Source organism: Impatiens glandulifera, chromosome 5 (assembly GCF_907164915.1).
Source record: "Impatiens glandulifera chromosome 5, dImpGla2.1, whole genome shotgun sequence".
Lineage (NCBI taxonomy): Eukaryota > Viridiplantae > Streptophyta > Magnoliopsida > Ericales > Balsaminaceae > Impatiens > Impatiens glandulifera.
This window is the reverse complement of record NC_061866.1, coordinates 52,691,994-52,708,460: the sequence shown is the minus strand read 5'-3', so window position 1 is coordinate 52,708,460 and position 16,467 is coordinate 52,691,994. Positions and strand designations below refer to the sequence as shown.

The following is a 16,467-nucleotide window of genomic DNA, read 5'->3' as shown; positions in this document are numbered from 1 at the left end:
AAAAAAATATTTCTAATTTTATTCTTATGATTTTTAAAAGTGTTTTATGATAATTATGATAAAATATTATTTTTGAAGCCTATTTTAAATTTGAAAATATTATAATTTTTATTTAATAAAAAAAGAATAATTTTATATAGTTAAAAATGTGAATTAATTATGATATATTTCTATATTTTGATTTTCATTAAGAATTTATTGTTGAAGTAGAATTAGCTGGGTTAACTAATTTATTCACTAATTTATTCACTAATTTGTAAAGTGATATTTAAACGTCTGGAATAAAAAATATATAATTTAAATCTCACAAACTATTTTTTTTTAAATGAAAGTTAGTTATAGTATAATTAATTTATATGACTGCCACATATATATAACTAAGAGTAAACCATAACAATATTAAATAAAATAGATATTTTACACATAAACGTTATATAAAAGAAGTAATGATTAATTAATTGAATTATTTAGAAATATAAGATTCATGTTTTTTCTGGAAAAAAATAATAATTATAATATATATTTGGGAAATTAGTAAAGATTAATTGCATTTATTGGTAAATGTGGAAAGACATTTTAATTGTGTCTAACTAAACTTAACTAAATTTGACTGCCTTTTTCTCTCTTTCATATTTTCGGTGATCTTTTTGAATTCTTTTGCAAATTATATATATTTTTTTAATTTTCGGTGCTCTTTACAAATTCTTTTGCATATTATATAATTTTTCTATTTTCGGTGCTCTTTTGGAATTCTTTTGCATAATATATTTTTAATTTAATGTATAATACTTGCCTATAGTTTCTAATTTATGGTTTGTATCAAAAATTTCACAATATTATTTGAAAGATGGACTCAAATGATGGACAAGACAATTTGTTTGAATCTAGAGTGTAAATATATGTGAACTAAATAAAAATAACTTGTTGATCATTTTGAATTGAATAGCTTTCATCTATAATGTAAAGTGATGGGTCAAAAATGAGTAATTTATCAAAACGACATCGTTTAAATATCTGAGACAAGAAGTGGGACAAACAGCAAATCCTCACTCGAGAATGAGATGTCATAAATTAGTTTATTCCAAAAAAAGAAAAATCCAAAACCATCTAAACCAAACAATCCTGAATGTTTTTCCTAGGAACTTGTCTAGTGAATCCCATTCTAAGGGAACCGTGTCCCATAACCAGCCACAACCAGTATCACCAAAGTAAACAATAAACACGATAATTTGGAGATGCGATGTGGATATACAATGAATATATGATCATAGGAGATTCGGAAACATTCATGGAATCTTATTAGCATTCCATATTATTAGTTGCAAGCTATTCAAATTTCAAAAACTTAACAAAGTTTAAGGAAGTATTACGAAACAATCATCACTGCAGTTCTCTGCAGGAACTCTATTGGACACCCACAAGGTAAATGGGTCACTTAAGCTTCTCAAACAGCCTGGGCGCAACCTGTAATCAATCGCCCACATTTTCAGTCATCGACACACAAGTTACGAGAGATCAAGAGAACCAGAAAAATAATAGAAACTTACACATTGATCAACACATGACCATAGGTCAAAATATTGTCCAGTACAGTGTTTGTGACCACTAGTATCACCTTCAACCCTTTTAACACAATCCTATATTCCAAAACACCCAAAATTACACCATCAATTTGGCATATAAAAGAAGTATTGATTTTCAAATTAGAAACATGAATTAAATCTCATGTAATGTTGGGAAACTACCTTGTAGTGAAGTAGCTGCCTCACACATTTTGGCTTGCAGCTTTCTTCAAAGTACTTCTTCTGATCAACAGGCTCCTCGTCCGCCCTATCAAGAAGAACAAACCCTTAAGACGAAGAAGAAGATAATTGAGGTTCAAACAACATCAATAGCAACCACTGTTAAAACCTCGTTGAATTAGTGTTAATTGAAATTAGCATTCGACTTAGACCAATGGATGAGGATATTTGAAAGTGCTAGTAAGATCATTTACATAATAACATTATATATAGACTAATAGCTTATTCTAAAATTAGTTCAACAGATTGAATCAGATATATATAAAGTCTAGAAACAACAACATATAGCTAAAGTTTGATTTTGGTGTGGTTTTATTCTAAATATCAAAACCTAGTTCTATCTATCAAAACCTAACCTAGCTTCTGGCATCCAATTAGAACAATGGAGTAATATATATGAATCTTCGACAAAATGAATGAAAATCAATAATATATGAAATCAGTTGAGAACGTATAACAAAACATATAATAAGAACGAGAGATTGATTACATGGTGAATCAATAAAGCAACGGTAGCAAGTTATGAACAGATCGGTGAGGTCGCCTGCAAAAAGAAACGATTCAGTGACTATTATCGAAAGATCGGATGAATCGAAACAAAAACGAATGAAATCGGAACAGATCCGACGAGCTAAGAGATTGAAAAGAGGAAAAAATGAACGAATACCTGCAGAAGCGTTCAAGCCGACGGCAATGGAGAAAGAGATGGAGAAGGAGAGAGTCTTGATGATGATCCAGAATCCAGACTGCTGGGCTAAATCCGGGCCTTGTATTTTGGCCCAGTTTAGTTGGGCCCAAAGTCCAGCGGTACGATTTAAACCAAACAAACCATTTGCAATCTGAAGAATAAAAAAAAACAACCCCACAATTCAATCAATTATTATAGATAAATATAGTTTTCTTAAATTAATAATGTTATCTATGGCATCATGTTTGGTTGAAATTTCATCACTTGTGTTTGACTTTTTAGACTATAGTTTTGCTTTTAATAATGACTTTTGAGTTTTATAAAGAAAATATCTTTATTTATTGAGAAGAAGTGGAACTAATGAAGTAATTAAATATAACAATTGGACGAGTGAAATGCACGTCTCAACTACACACTACTTTAAAATTAGAGGATCCATCAATATCAAATAAAGATAAATAATAAATCTTTGGATCAATTTATTTTATGTAAAAAGGAAAGTAATGATATATAATATAATATATATAAAATATAATTTCATTTAAATGAGTATATATTATTTAAAAGTATTGTCCATTAAAACTACGATAAGATAAAGATAAATGAAATAATGTTTTTTTTATAAATAAATTATTTAATTTTCATGTTATATATCAAAAATTAAATTACAAATAATGTCAACAAAATTAAAAAAATTAAATAAAAATATATATGATATATTTGTCACAGTTAAAATTTTAATGAAAATCGAAATTTTTTGTAATTTTTTTAAGGCGACTCAAAAAATTCATAACGATGAGTGATGAAGTAGAGCAAATCGAACAAATTAATCAAACGATGTCGGAAAAATCTCTACAAAATAATATAAACAACATTGAATTTTGTCCTTAACCGAGAATTGGTAAACAACGCTGAAAAAAGTCATGTCAATTGATAACTAACAATCTAGATTCATGGTAAAAAAAAATAAGAAATTCGTAAAAATAATGGGAGGATACCCTGTAAGAGGACATCTAACTAAAAGATCTTATTTAGTGACTCTTTAATGGAAAATGAAAAAATTAAAATTTTGGTAAGTTCATCTCCTTTGTTGTTAAAAAAAGAGCGGATACGAACTCGAAAAAACATCACCAACACAATCACAATCAGAAAATATGAACAGTAAATTATCCATCAAAGATTTGAAGAATTATTTGCATAAAAAAAACCGAGATAAAAAAATTGATCAAACTAAATAAGATGACGTATTAAACCACATATAACACTAACTCACTCAAATATATATATATATATATATAATGATGCTTAATTTTTAAAGTGTCCGGATTGCCGGGTCGAGAACTGTGGTTAATTTGAATATTTATGTGAGAGTAATGGATACTGGGTTGACCCCCTCATAAACTTAAAACGGTTAAAAATAAAATTAAAAATGCTATTTGTATGTTTCGAACTTACAACCTAACCAAACAAGTACAACCCTTTAACCAACTAGGCTAACAACACTTTATATTTAAGATTCAACACCAAATTTGATGAACACGAGACATTTTAACAATAAAAGTTCAAATTTTTAACTAACTAATATATATATATATATATATATATATATATATATATATATATATATAATGATGCTTAAATTTTAAAGTGTCCGGATTGCCGGGTCGAGAGATGTGGTTAATTTGGATATTTATATGAGAATAAATGGATACTTGAGTTCAATTATTACGGTTAAAAATAAAATTAAAAATGTTATTTGAATGTTTCGAACTTGCAACCTAACAAAACAAATACAATTTTTTAATCAACTAGACTAACAATACTTTAAATTTAAGATTCAACCCCAAATTTGATGAACGCGAGACATTTTAACAATAAAAGTTCAATGTTTTAACTAACTAATCTATATATATATATATAATGATGCTTAATTTTTAAAGTGTCCGGATTGCCAGGTCGAGAACTGTGGTTAATTTGAATATTTATGTGAGAGTAAATGGATATTTGGGTCGGATTGTGGATTGACCCACCCAAAACTTAAAACAGTTAAAAATAAAATTAAAAATGATATTTGTATATTTCAAATTTGCAACCTATTAAAATAAGTACAACTTTTAACCAAGTGTGATTAAGATGTGTTTACCGAGAAATAATAGACCGGTATCATTTGAAAGTGGTTAAACAAATATGAATCAAATATTTAATTGACCAAAGTGTGAGGTCACAATGCTAGTTATTAAAAAATATGAATCAAATATTTGATTGACAAAGTGAAAATGTAAAGTCACGAGATGAGAGATTCATTCGGAAAAATATGTGATGAAACATGTGAGAAAATAAGTTGTTTTATCGAAATTAATAAAACTAGCATGTATCCCCTGCATTTGCACGAGTGATAATATAAAAAATCGTGAAAAAAATATTACGGTAAAATTTGTATGGACGGGTCAACCCACATTCCGACCCAAATATCCATTTACTCTCACATATATTCAAATTAACCACAGCTCTCGACCCGGCAATCCGGACACTTTAAAAATTAAGCATCATTATATATATATATATATATATATATATTAGTTAGTTAAAAAGTTGAACTTATATTGTTAAAATGTCACGCGTTTATCAATTTTTGGGTTGAATTTAAAATATAAAGTGTTATTAGTCTAGTTGGTTAAAATGTTGTACTTGTTTTGTTAGGTTGTAAGTTTGAACCATACCTATAGCATTTTTAATTTTATTTTTAACCGTTTAAAATTTATGGGCATGTCAACCCACATTCCGACCCAAGTATCCATTACTCTCACATATATCCAAATTAACCACAGCTCTCGACCCGGCAATCCGGACACTTTAAAAATTAAGCATCATTATATATATATATATATTAGTTAGTTAAAAAGTTGAGCTTATATTGTTAAAATGTCACGCGTTTATCAATTTTTGGGTTGAATTTAAAATATTAAGTGTTATTAGCCTAGTTGGTTAAAAGGTTGTATTTGTTTTGTTATGTTGCAAGTTCGAACCATACCTATAACATTTTTAATTTTATTTTTAACCGTTTTAAATTAATGGGCGGGTCAACCCACATTCCGACCAAAGTATCCATTATTCTCACATATATCCAAATTAACCACAGCTCTCGACCCGGCAATCCGGACACTTTAAAAATTAAACATCATTATATATATATAGATTAGTTAGTTAAAAAGTTGAACTTATATTGTTAAAATATCACGCGTTTATCAATTTTTGGGTTGAATTAAAAATATAAAGTGTTATTAGACTAGTTGGTTAAAAAGTTGTATTTGTTTTGTTAGGTTGCAAGTTCGAACCATACCTATAACATTTTTAATTTTATTTTTAACCGTTTAAAATTTATGGGCGGGTCAACCCACGTTCCGACCAAGTATCCATTTACTCTCACATATATCCAAATTAACCACAGCTCTCGACCTGGCAATCCGGACACTTTAAAAATTAAGCATCATTATATATATATATATATGTGAAATGAGATCATTATATTTTTTATTTTAATAATTTTAAACATTGAATTAATATTATTATAATTTTTTTAATTTATTTTGTTTTATTTTTCTAGTATAAGTAACCTTCTATGTTTAAAAAAGTAATAAGAAAAAACAAAACAAAAAATTTCAACCACCCTCAAATTTCTACTAGAAAGACAAAAGAGTAAAGACAAGTATACTGCAGATGTTTTTGAAAAGAGGATAAATTGAAAAAAAAACCAAAATCCCTATAAATCTGATTTCTCTCTCACACACTCACACACTCACACACATACATAAGCATTTACCATCTTCTCTGCAACATCCAATCCATGAGTGAGAATTGAAAGAGTGATAGAGATAGAATATGAAACTGGGAACGGCAAGAGGAAAAGTCATAATGCCGCCATTACGGCCCCCCAGCAGCTTATTGCTTCATTCTAGGGTTGATGTTTGCCATGTAGTGGGGGGTATTATTCTCCAACACTTATAAATAATATATATATATTTCTTTAATCTCTACTCCTTCGTCACTCTTATCTATGATCAAATCATTAATTTAATCCAATTCTTTCCCTTTTCCTTTATGTGAGAGAAAACCCTTCTCCTTTCTTCTCATGTTCTACAGAACTGAAAGACTTTGCTCCTGGAGGCTTCTTTCTACCTTGTAATCTCCCACTTTTCTTCTCTCAGGTACACTTCAGACCTCCGATCTTTCTTCTTATTTTACCTCTCGGTTGTAAAGTCTTCATCTTGGTTGTAATTTGTAAAGAGACGACCAATTTTGGTTTATGCTGTCACTTTCAGATCCTCGCAGAAGCTGAACTCTGATTATCCCAATCCTATGTTTGCTTTGTAGGTAAATCATTTCCTTCTCTCTAATAGTTTTTTAGAAAATAGATCATCAGTTTTGTGTATGTTGAAGATAATAAGGAATCAGCATTCTGGGATGAAATGTTAAGAATTCTGAACAGAAAATGTCATGCATTTGATATAGGACCCCATGAGTTGACCATAAAATTTGGATGTTAAGCATGTTTGTCTGCAATTGATTAGGTGGGGTTCCTATGTCACCGATTATGAACATTTCTTGAGTGATTTCTCTAAGGTCTCGGATTGATTGTAAGCAAGTCAAATTTCAAATAACCAAATTGTTTTATGGTAATGGATCTGAAATGTGCTTAGGTGAGCTCTGGTTGAGGACAAGGCTAAATGTCATTTCGCAGCATTGTTCGTGATGTTAGAGACAGCTTTGGGAGCCTATCAAGGCGAGGCTTTGATATCAAGTTACCTGGTCATAACAGGGGGAAATCACATGGCTCGTTTCACGATTTACACGAGCCATTAGTTGTTCAGAACAGTCAGTGGGCTAACCTTCCTCCTGAACTGCTATGTGACATAATTAAAAGGTTGGAAGAGAGTGAGAGTGTGTGGCCTGCTCGAAAAAATGTAGTTGCTTGTGCTTCTGTTTGCAGATCATGGAGGAGTATGTGCAAAGAGCTCATTAAAGGTCCAGAAGTATGTGGGAAGATGACTTTTCCTGTTTCCTTGAAGCAGGTGAACTGAACCATCTTTTGGATTTATTGTTTATTAAAAAACATTTGCTCTTGTATGGTTGATTATGGAATAAGCTGTGAAATTGAAATCAATTAGTTGCCTTTTCAACTGTTTTTGAATGTTCATACAGATCATTATGGGTTTGGATATGTCATTTAGATTTCACCAAGTTTAATAATATAATTGGGTGATTCTGTGCGATCTCTCATCATGCATTTTCTATTACAGCCAGGACCTCGTGATGGAACCATCCAGTGCTTCATCAAAAGGGACAAGTCTAATTTGACATACCATCTTTATCTCTGTCTTAGCTCAGGTAAATGTTCCTCCTAAACCTTTGTTTTCATAAAAGAACATTTAGATGAACTTGTTTAAAAAGATATACTGGTTATTCTGCTCACTTGCTTGCTTTAGCTTCCTCTTTTTGTGGATTATCATAATTTGGGTCCATGTACATTCCAATAATGGATGTATACATAGATCGCATTTTGATGATGTTTCACTTGCATTAGGTGATAAGTTAATCTTCTTATGAAACAACTTAATATAAAGATTATTGATCATATATTGCAGTGCAATTATTTTTTATATATTTATTTTATATAAGCATCACTATCTCTTTCATTGCTGTAACTAGAATTTGAGAGGATTCTTTGTCTATGTTGATGCCATATTTGGTGGGTCAGATAGAAAACAATGATTTCGCATTTTAACATTTACTTGCCGGAGATTTAGGTCTTGTTTGATGGGGGTAATTTTAGAATAATTTCAAATAACTCAGTATCTAATCAATAATCTACTCATCATTCAAAATACCCTTATATTTAATTAATAATAATATATTTAGACCCCTAATACCTTTACCCATATAACCTAATTGTCAATAACTTTTACCAAACAAAATTATTTGGAAATAACCAAGATTTTTCAAATAATCCTAGATCAAATAAGGTCTTAGATTCTCGAACTTGTTCTCTTATTAACTTTTTGACATCTTTTCAACAAAAGTAGCAGGAGGTGAGTGATCTATGGACTATGAATGTCATTGTTTGCGTACACCCTTGGATGATTTCATGGTTTCATATCATTTTTGTGCAGTTCTGCTTGTTGAAAATGGGAAATTTCTTCTTTCGGCTAAAAGAACCCGTAGAACAACTTACACAGAGTACATCATCTCAATGGATGCTAATCACATCTCAAGATCAAGTAGTACCTACTTAGGAAAGTCCAGGTATGTGACAATCAGATAAATCCAATGGTACTTCTAAGTTTTTCTTCTTTTTTAGCTAGTTGAAAAAGTAGAGAAACGACATTAATACAAGGTTCTGAGATGTCAGTAGAGTTAAATCCAGCCCATTGACAAATGAAACTTGTTTTATACTTCTAATGGTTATTTCAGGTCTAATTTTCTTGGGACAAAGTTCATCATATACGATACACAACCTCCTCCATACTCGTGTACTAACACTACTACTACAACTTCATCTACAACCGCCCCTTTGGAAAAAACAAGCAGAAGATTCAACTCTAAAAAAGTATCTCCTAAAGTCCCAACAGGCAGCCACAGCATAGCACAAATCACTTACGAGCTGAATATGTTAGGGACTCGGGGCCCACGGAGGATGCAATGCATAATGCAATCAATCCCCATGTCGGCTTTAGAACCAGGTGGTTCTGTCCCCGGCCAGCCTGAGCTTCTTCCCTGCTCAGACTCTTTTCGCACGATTTCTTTCTCAAAGTCTCTCGATGATCGCTCATCAGAGTTTGGTAGTTCTAGATTCTCTGAATTCGATTCAAGAATTCTAAACGACGGAGGAGTATCAGTAGAGGAAGAAGGGAAGTTGAAACCATTGATCCTTAAAAACAAGTCTCCTCGATGGCACGAGCAGTTACAATGTTGGTGCCTGAATTTCAGAGGGAGGGTTACGGTTGCATCAGTCAAGAACTTCCAATTGATTGCAGCCACGCAACCGCCACCACCGCCTTTAAATTCAGGGAGGGCCCCACAGTCGGGGTCGCAGCAGACTGTCCAATCAGATCAAGATAAGATAATACTCCAGTTTGGTAAGGTTGGTAAAGATCTGTTCACAATGGACTATCGTTATCCTCTCTCGGCATTTCAAGCATTTGCCATCTGTTTGAGCTGCTTTGACACCAAGTTAGCTTGTGAATAGAATAAAATCCAAAGAAACAAAACTAAGATCAAGTGTAACTGAGTTGTGCCTTATTCTTAACCTTATTTTTAGCATGGATGGTGGATTTGTTGCTTAACCTCTGATGAACTCAATGAGAAATGTTTTTTTTTTATTATATCCTCTCTGGACCATGATTTAACCGTTCACTTACATGTGTGGTCGTCGATGATTCTCAAAACCATCGTATTTCAGGTGTCTTGTCAAGTTTCGTGCTGTCGTTTTTAGTTGGCAATTCTCAATCCCATTGGACTCGACCAGTTATTATTATTAGGCCAACTATGGTTTAAGGTGGGGTTTCTAAGCTCAATCAGTTCAACCAAATTAGTTGGAGGAAGGGACACTTATCTGAAGATAGAACTCAATGATTCAGAGCTTGTTTGATGTTGGGTTATTTGAAATTTTTGAAAAAAAGGGTTTTTTCAAGATGAATTGAGTGATTAAATAATTAAAATAAACATATGAAAGTTGAATTTTAGTAATAATAGAATAAACCAAGGCATGAATAAATACTGGTCTGAAATAAAAAAACAAAAAAAAAACAAGTGTGGACATCGGTTGGTATTGATTGCAACAGGATGTGGGTGTGGGTGTGGTTGAGACATGGTAGAAAGACTGTTATGCCCTTCACACACATCAACAACAATAACATGGTGACATGTCTTGGGACCCACACAACATGTCACATGACATGTTGACACCTGTCTTATATTAATTCTATTATTTCAGTATTAATATATATATATATATTAACTATTTTCAAGAATTCTTGAACCTCTCTTTGCTTTGATACTTTTGAAGCTTGTTACTTGTTGATGTGGGATATTTATGATTTTTATATATTTTTTTTTTGTTAAAAAATTAAGTTGGATGAGTTTAGTTATAAATTAAATGATTTTAGATAATTAAAAATAAATAAAAAATATGATAAGAGAATTTCAATAAAGAAAATATTAAACAAATTATAGTAGGCCTATAAAATTATATTTCCTATGTTTATTAAAACTATTTAATTATTAAATTAATTATTTGAGATTAAAATTTAACAAATAATTTAAATCATAATCTATATAAAAAAATATCAGTTGTAACTTGAGTTTGTTAGATATTAGATTATTTTAATTTTTTTATCAAATTATTCATCATTTTAACAAAAATAAATAACATTTAATAATTTTATTAAAATAATTCACTATTTTAATTTTATAATCCAAAATCAAACAAGCATTACAATTAGTCTTGATTGACTTGTTCTTGTTCTTGCTCCATGAAAAGGACATGATAATACTTTATTAAAGTTCAAACGTATAAATATTATATTTATTTGACAACGAAAACAGTAGTTAGTTGTGACTAAGTCTTAATAAAAAAATTCAACATATTCTTATTCTCTGCAATTAATTATTTGGATATTACAATCGCATTTTTATGATCACTCATGTGTTTGTGTTGTGAACAACTGAAATAATTAAAATAATGTTCACTAACTTGCATTAAAAATTAACTAATTTATTTATATTAAGAGTATATATAATGAGTAATGATAGAGGGAGCGAAAAATATGTAGCGAATGGGGCAGCGAACTACGTAGAGTGCTGATTAGACATGCTGACTCATTATTTATTTATTTCTCTTTTATATTTATTAATAATATTCTCTCTCTTCTTATTAATTACATTTTCTCCCTCTCTCTCTTAAATAAGACACATTCAATAAAAATATTAATTTTTTATTATTAAAAAACACTTAATAATTTATCTCTTTAATATTTATTATTATAAATATTTTTTTTTTAAATTATTGTAAATGTCACTATAAACACGCATTTTAATTATTTTTCTCTCTCAATAATTTGTTTTCTTTTATTTATTAAAAAATATAAATTTTATTTTCAATAATAAAAATGACTCAAATTAAAATAAATAATAATTAATTGTGTTATATTTAATTAAAAATATTTACTTGAGTTAATTTACTATTTTATATTAATAAATTACCAAATCTAATTAAAAAGTATCAATAAAATAAACTTACCAAAAAAACATGGTCCAAAATATATCATAACATCTCCTTTTAGAAAATCAAACAACATAATATAATCGATAAATTGTCTTTAATCATCACGCAATAGTAGTTTTCACGAGTCTTCTATCGTCAACATATTGACATCGAAAACTTCATTTCTACAAGACAAATGAGATTATATTATGTATTGGTTTAAATTATATATTGTTTCTCATTTGTCTTGTAGAAATGAAGTTTTTCGATGTCAATATGTTGACGATAGAAGACTTGTGAAAACTACTATTGCATGATGACTAAAGATAATTTATCGATTATATTATGTTGTTTGATTTTCTAAAAGGAGATGTTCTGATATATTTTGGACCATGTTTTTTTGGTAAGTTTATTTTATTGATACTTTTTAATTAGATTTGGTAATTTATTAATATAAAATAGTAAATTAACTCAAGTAAATATTTTTAATTAAATATAACACAATTAATTATTATTTATTTTAATTTGAGTCATTTTTATTATTGAAAATAAAATTTATATTTTTCAATAAATAAAAGAAAACAAATTATTGAGAGAGAAAAATAATTAAAATGTGTGTTTATAGTGACATTTACAATAATTTAAAAAAAATATTTATAATAATAAATATTAAAGAGATAAATTATTAAGTGTTTTTTAATAATAAAAAATTAATATTTTTATTGAATGCGTCTTATTTAAGAGAGAGTGGGGAAAATGTAATTAATAAGAAGAGAGAATATTATTAATAAATATAAAAGAGAAATAAATAAATAATGAGTCAGCATGTCTAATCAGCACTCCACGTAGTTCGCTGCCTCATTCGCTACATATTTTTCGCTCCCCTATCATTACTCATATATAATATGCTGATCTTGTATTTTATTCATATAAATGCATAATCAAACCAGTTATATTTTAGCTTTAGAAAATTTGAAGAGTCTGTTTATGTGTTAATCATTGGTTTGGTTAAAAGATTGAACATTTTATTATTGGTTTATTTATCAGTCAAAAATCATTAGTAAATAACATAATTATACGTGAAATTTGATTTAAAAATGTAAAAACTATATTTCAATTGATTTATTTATTTATTTAGAAAAAAGACCTATTATTTATATATTTCATCTAAACTGTTAACTATTAAAAACAAGTTTAAGAATCAATTATTATTAATAACTAAATTATGCATATTTTAAAATTTTAACTTAAAGGTTGAGCTGTTTAACGAACTGAATTTGTTTGATAATGTGTTCACCAGTTTTAAAAGTAAAAACAGCTAGATTTGAATTGGGCTCTAATTATCAAATGAAGAGTCCTTATTATGGTTAATTGAGATTTGAGGTTATTTATCACCGTATCAAATTTTAATAAATTATTATCTAATTAACATTTATAAATAAATAAATAAAAGATGTATTAATTTTTATTAAAGAATTATAACTATTAAAATTTTAAATTATATAGTTAAATTAGTGACATTAATTTTTTTTTATTTACTACTTATAAATGTAAAATAAATATTAAGTTAACTAAGTTTAAAACGGTCAGAAATCTTTTTTCCTCTACATATTCGGAAAATTTTTCAGACATGTTCGGGACAAAAATCTTTTTAACGTCCATATTCGAGATAAAAATATTTCGAACATAATTAGGCAAAATTAATTATTTTTTTCTCAACTGCACTTCCAACAAGTAAAGTTGATTTCGTTATAACTTTCGCCCAAATCATTTCCAGAATATATATATATATATATAATATGTACTTTTTATTTGATATTTTAATAATTGAAGACAATAAATTAATAAAATAAAATAAATTACTGTATTTTGGTTGTTTCTTTTCTGTGGTACATTTATTCCTAATTAGTTTCCGATTTGCCTTTGAATTCTTAGCGTTGAAAGCGCGGGTCTCTTCTTCTTCACTTCTCCTCTTAGGGTTTTTCTCTCTCTATAAATATACTCACCATTTTTATCATCACTCATCTCTCTCTCATTACTCATCATCAATCGATTTCCTCATTTCTGATCTGATATTTCATCAAACCCATCTCCAATATGCCTCCATCAGATCATCAAGAGACTTCTTCCGTTCCATTTTCAGCCATTCGACGAGTAATCTCAAGTATCAGAAGCGATCAAATTCACGCCATGGAAATAAACAAAGACGCCAACATTCAAAACCCAGAGTTTGAATTATTCCACAAACACGTCTTCGACAGATTTCACCATCTCTCAGAACCCACATCCGATGATTTCCTCTCAATTTCATGGATACAAAAACTACTCGATGCATTCTTCACTTCCCTGGAAGAATTCAGGGTTCTATTATCCAAAAACACAGATCGTCTTCAAAAACCCGCAATGGATAAAATCCTTTCCGAATTCTTCGACAAGAGTATCAAAGCTCTCGACATCTGTAATGCTATCCGCGACGGGATCGAGAAGATCCGTGTATGGCAGAAACATCTAGAGATCGTTCTCTCCGCATTAGACGGAAAACAGAGAACGGCCACCGGAGAAGGTAATTTCCGGCGAGCGAGGAAAGCGTTAATGGAACTATCTCTCATGATGTTAGACGAAAAAGAAAGCGGTTCTGGTTCTTCAATGTTTCAACAACGAAACAGATCCTTCAATCGTCACAACTCAGTCGGAATTAAAGATCGTCAATCGAGACATTCTAGATCTCTCTCATGGAGTGTTTCAAGATCATGGTCGGCTTCAAAGCAACTTCAATCAATCGCGAATAACTTAATCCCACCGCGTGGCAACGAAGTAATCGCAAGTAACGGTCTTGCAAATCCGATCTACACGATGAGTTCCGTTCTGATGTTCGTTCTATGGACGCTTGTCGCCGCGATTCCTTGCCAAGATCGAGGCTTGAACGCGCATTTCTCGTTTGGGAGGAATTTGAATTGGGCGGTGCCGATGGTTTTGATTCAGGAGAGGATTTTGGAAGAAGGGAGGAAAAGGGAACATCGTAGTTGTAATGGGTTGATGAAGGAAGTGGTGGATATGGAGAAATGCGTTCGGCGATTGACGGAGATGGTGGATTCGGTTAGGTTTCCGGTGACGGAGGAGAGGAAAGAGGAGGTGGGTAAAGGGGTGGAGGAATTGGAAAGAATTGTGAGTGGGTTTAAGAAGAGTAATGATCCATTGGAGAAACAATTAAGGTTGATTTTTCATAAGATTATGAGTTGTAGGACTGAAGGACTTGAACTTTTGAACCAGGCCAAATGAAGAAGATGATGATGATTATGAATAATAATTAATTTCAATGTTATTTTCTTTCTTTTTATTATGTATATATATATATTATTGTTATTTGGTGAGTTCTTTTTGAGATTAACAAATACTCGTTTGTCCAAGTAATAGAAAATTATACTTATAATTTCTTGAAACCATTATCAATGTGATCATTTTTAGGTTTCTTGGAAAACTTAAGTTGAAACCGCAATAAAGTTAGGGCATTTCCCACATTTTATTTAGAAGGTAAAATATATTTATATATGCATTTCGAATCATTTGAAATGAGAGAGTTTATAGTAGAAATCAATCAAAAAGAATATTTTTTTAAGTGGAAATAAACATTAAGATTTTGGTATAATAAGTAAGATTTTTTTTTTTAATAAAATTCTAACTTAATTATTTATTTCCATTTTAAATAGAATAATATCAATGTTGATCATTTGATCTTATAGAGTTGTGATTAGACTTTTATTTTTATTTTCTTCAAAAATCAAAAGATTCAAAACAATCATTACTCTTTAGTTGAAAATACACTTTTTTTTTTCATTTTTTATTTGAATTTCTTGACATTTTTCATTTATCTTGTCTAGGAGGCTGGTCCTTGAGTTTAGAAATAATAAAAAAAAACTAAAATAGAAATCCTCTAATCCAAAAATATTGAAAGGGAAAAAAATCATAATCATATCACTGAGAAAGTGAAGTTATTCAAAATTTTAATTAAAAAGATAAAATGTATCTTTTTATTTTTATCCTACTTATTTTATACAAAATTTTAAATCACATATCATTCATACTATTGTTTTTAGTATAAATCATATATATATATATATATATATATATATATATATATATATATATATATATATATATATATATATATATATATATATATATTTCATTTTTTGTACGTGTAAGAAGAATTTATGTATACTTTACTAGTGAGATATTAGTCTCTGCCCAACTATCTTAGTTTTATTACTTAAATATATGTAAATGTGCATGATATATATAGTTTATATATTTTAAAACATTAAATCACTCCTGTTCCTGTTTTTATAAAACGTGCTATTAGCATAATGACAATGTCTTGGACGTGACTAAATGTCCATTCCCTCCCAAACAAAACAAAGAGCAAATCAAGAATACTATTATTAATTAAAATTGATAAAAAAAAAATCACAATATAATAATATAAATTACAATACGGAGTATGAAACAAAAAAATATGAGTTTCCATAATTTTATATAAAAGAAATAATATTATAATAAATGAGCAGCACATGACATGCAAAAATGCAAGAAAATGACAAGTGGGGATAATGCTGTGGTGTCGGGGGTGGTATACTAATTAGTGAGACACCTTACAAACAAGCCACAGCCAATTGCCAGCAAAAAATAATAATATCATATATACATATTATTAATATAAA

The 16,467-nt window shown here is 29.4% G+C and overlaps 3 protein-coding genes across 4 annotated transcripts; 2 read left to right on the top strand and 1 right to left on the bottom strand.

Annotated features, from left to right (window-relative positions):
* Positions 1-1,287: 1,287 nt before the first annotated feature.
* On the bottom strand, positions 1,288-2,452 carry LOC124940012 (cytochrome b-c1 complex subunit 6-1, mitochondrial-like). Its single transcript, XM_047480488.1, has 4 exons — positions 2,293-2,452; positions 1,746-1,830; positions 1,548-1,637; positions 1,288-1,464 (listed from the first exon to the last, which is right to left on the bottom strand). Coding segments are annotated over exons 1-4 (210 nt in total). The 5' UTR covers positions 2,295-2,452; the 3' UTR covers positions 1,288-1,431.
* A 3,866-nt stretch (positions 2,453-6,318) lies between these two features.
* Positions 6,319-9,993, top strand: LOC124937456 (tubby-like F-box protein 10). 2 transcript variants are annotated; one of them, XM_047477724.1, is made up of 6 exons: positions 6,319-6,695; positions 6,810-6,861; positions 7,188-7,559; positions 7,788-7,875; positions 8,658-8,790; positions 8,959-9,993. In XM_047477724.1, exons 3-6 carry the CDS (start codon positions 7,215-7,217, stop codon positions 9,731-9,733), a joined length of 1,341 nt encoding a protein of 446 aa, XP_047333680.1. In that variant the 5' UTR covers positions 6,319-6,695; positions 6,810-6,861; positions 7,188-7,214; the 3' UTR covers positions 9,734-9,993. The 2 variants fall into 2 exon arrangements, with proteins under 2 accessions (XP_047333680.1, XP_047333679.1); XM_047477723.1 differs by having other exon boundaries at positions 6,773-6,861.
* Positions 9,994-13,846: 3,853 nt separating this feature from the next.
* On the top strand, positions 13,847-15,028 carry LOC124939691 (protein ROH1-like). The gene has a single exon (XM_047480140.1). It carries the CDS (start codon positions 13,847-13,849, stop codon positions 15,026-15,028), a length of 1,182 nt encoding a protein of 393 aa, XP_047336096.1.
* Positions 15,029-16,467: the final 1,439 nt, after the last annotated feature.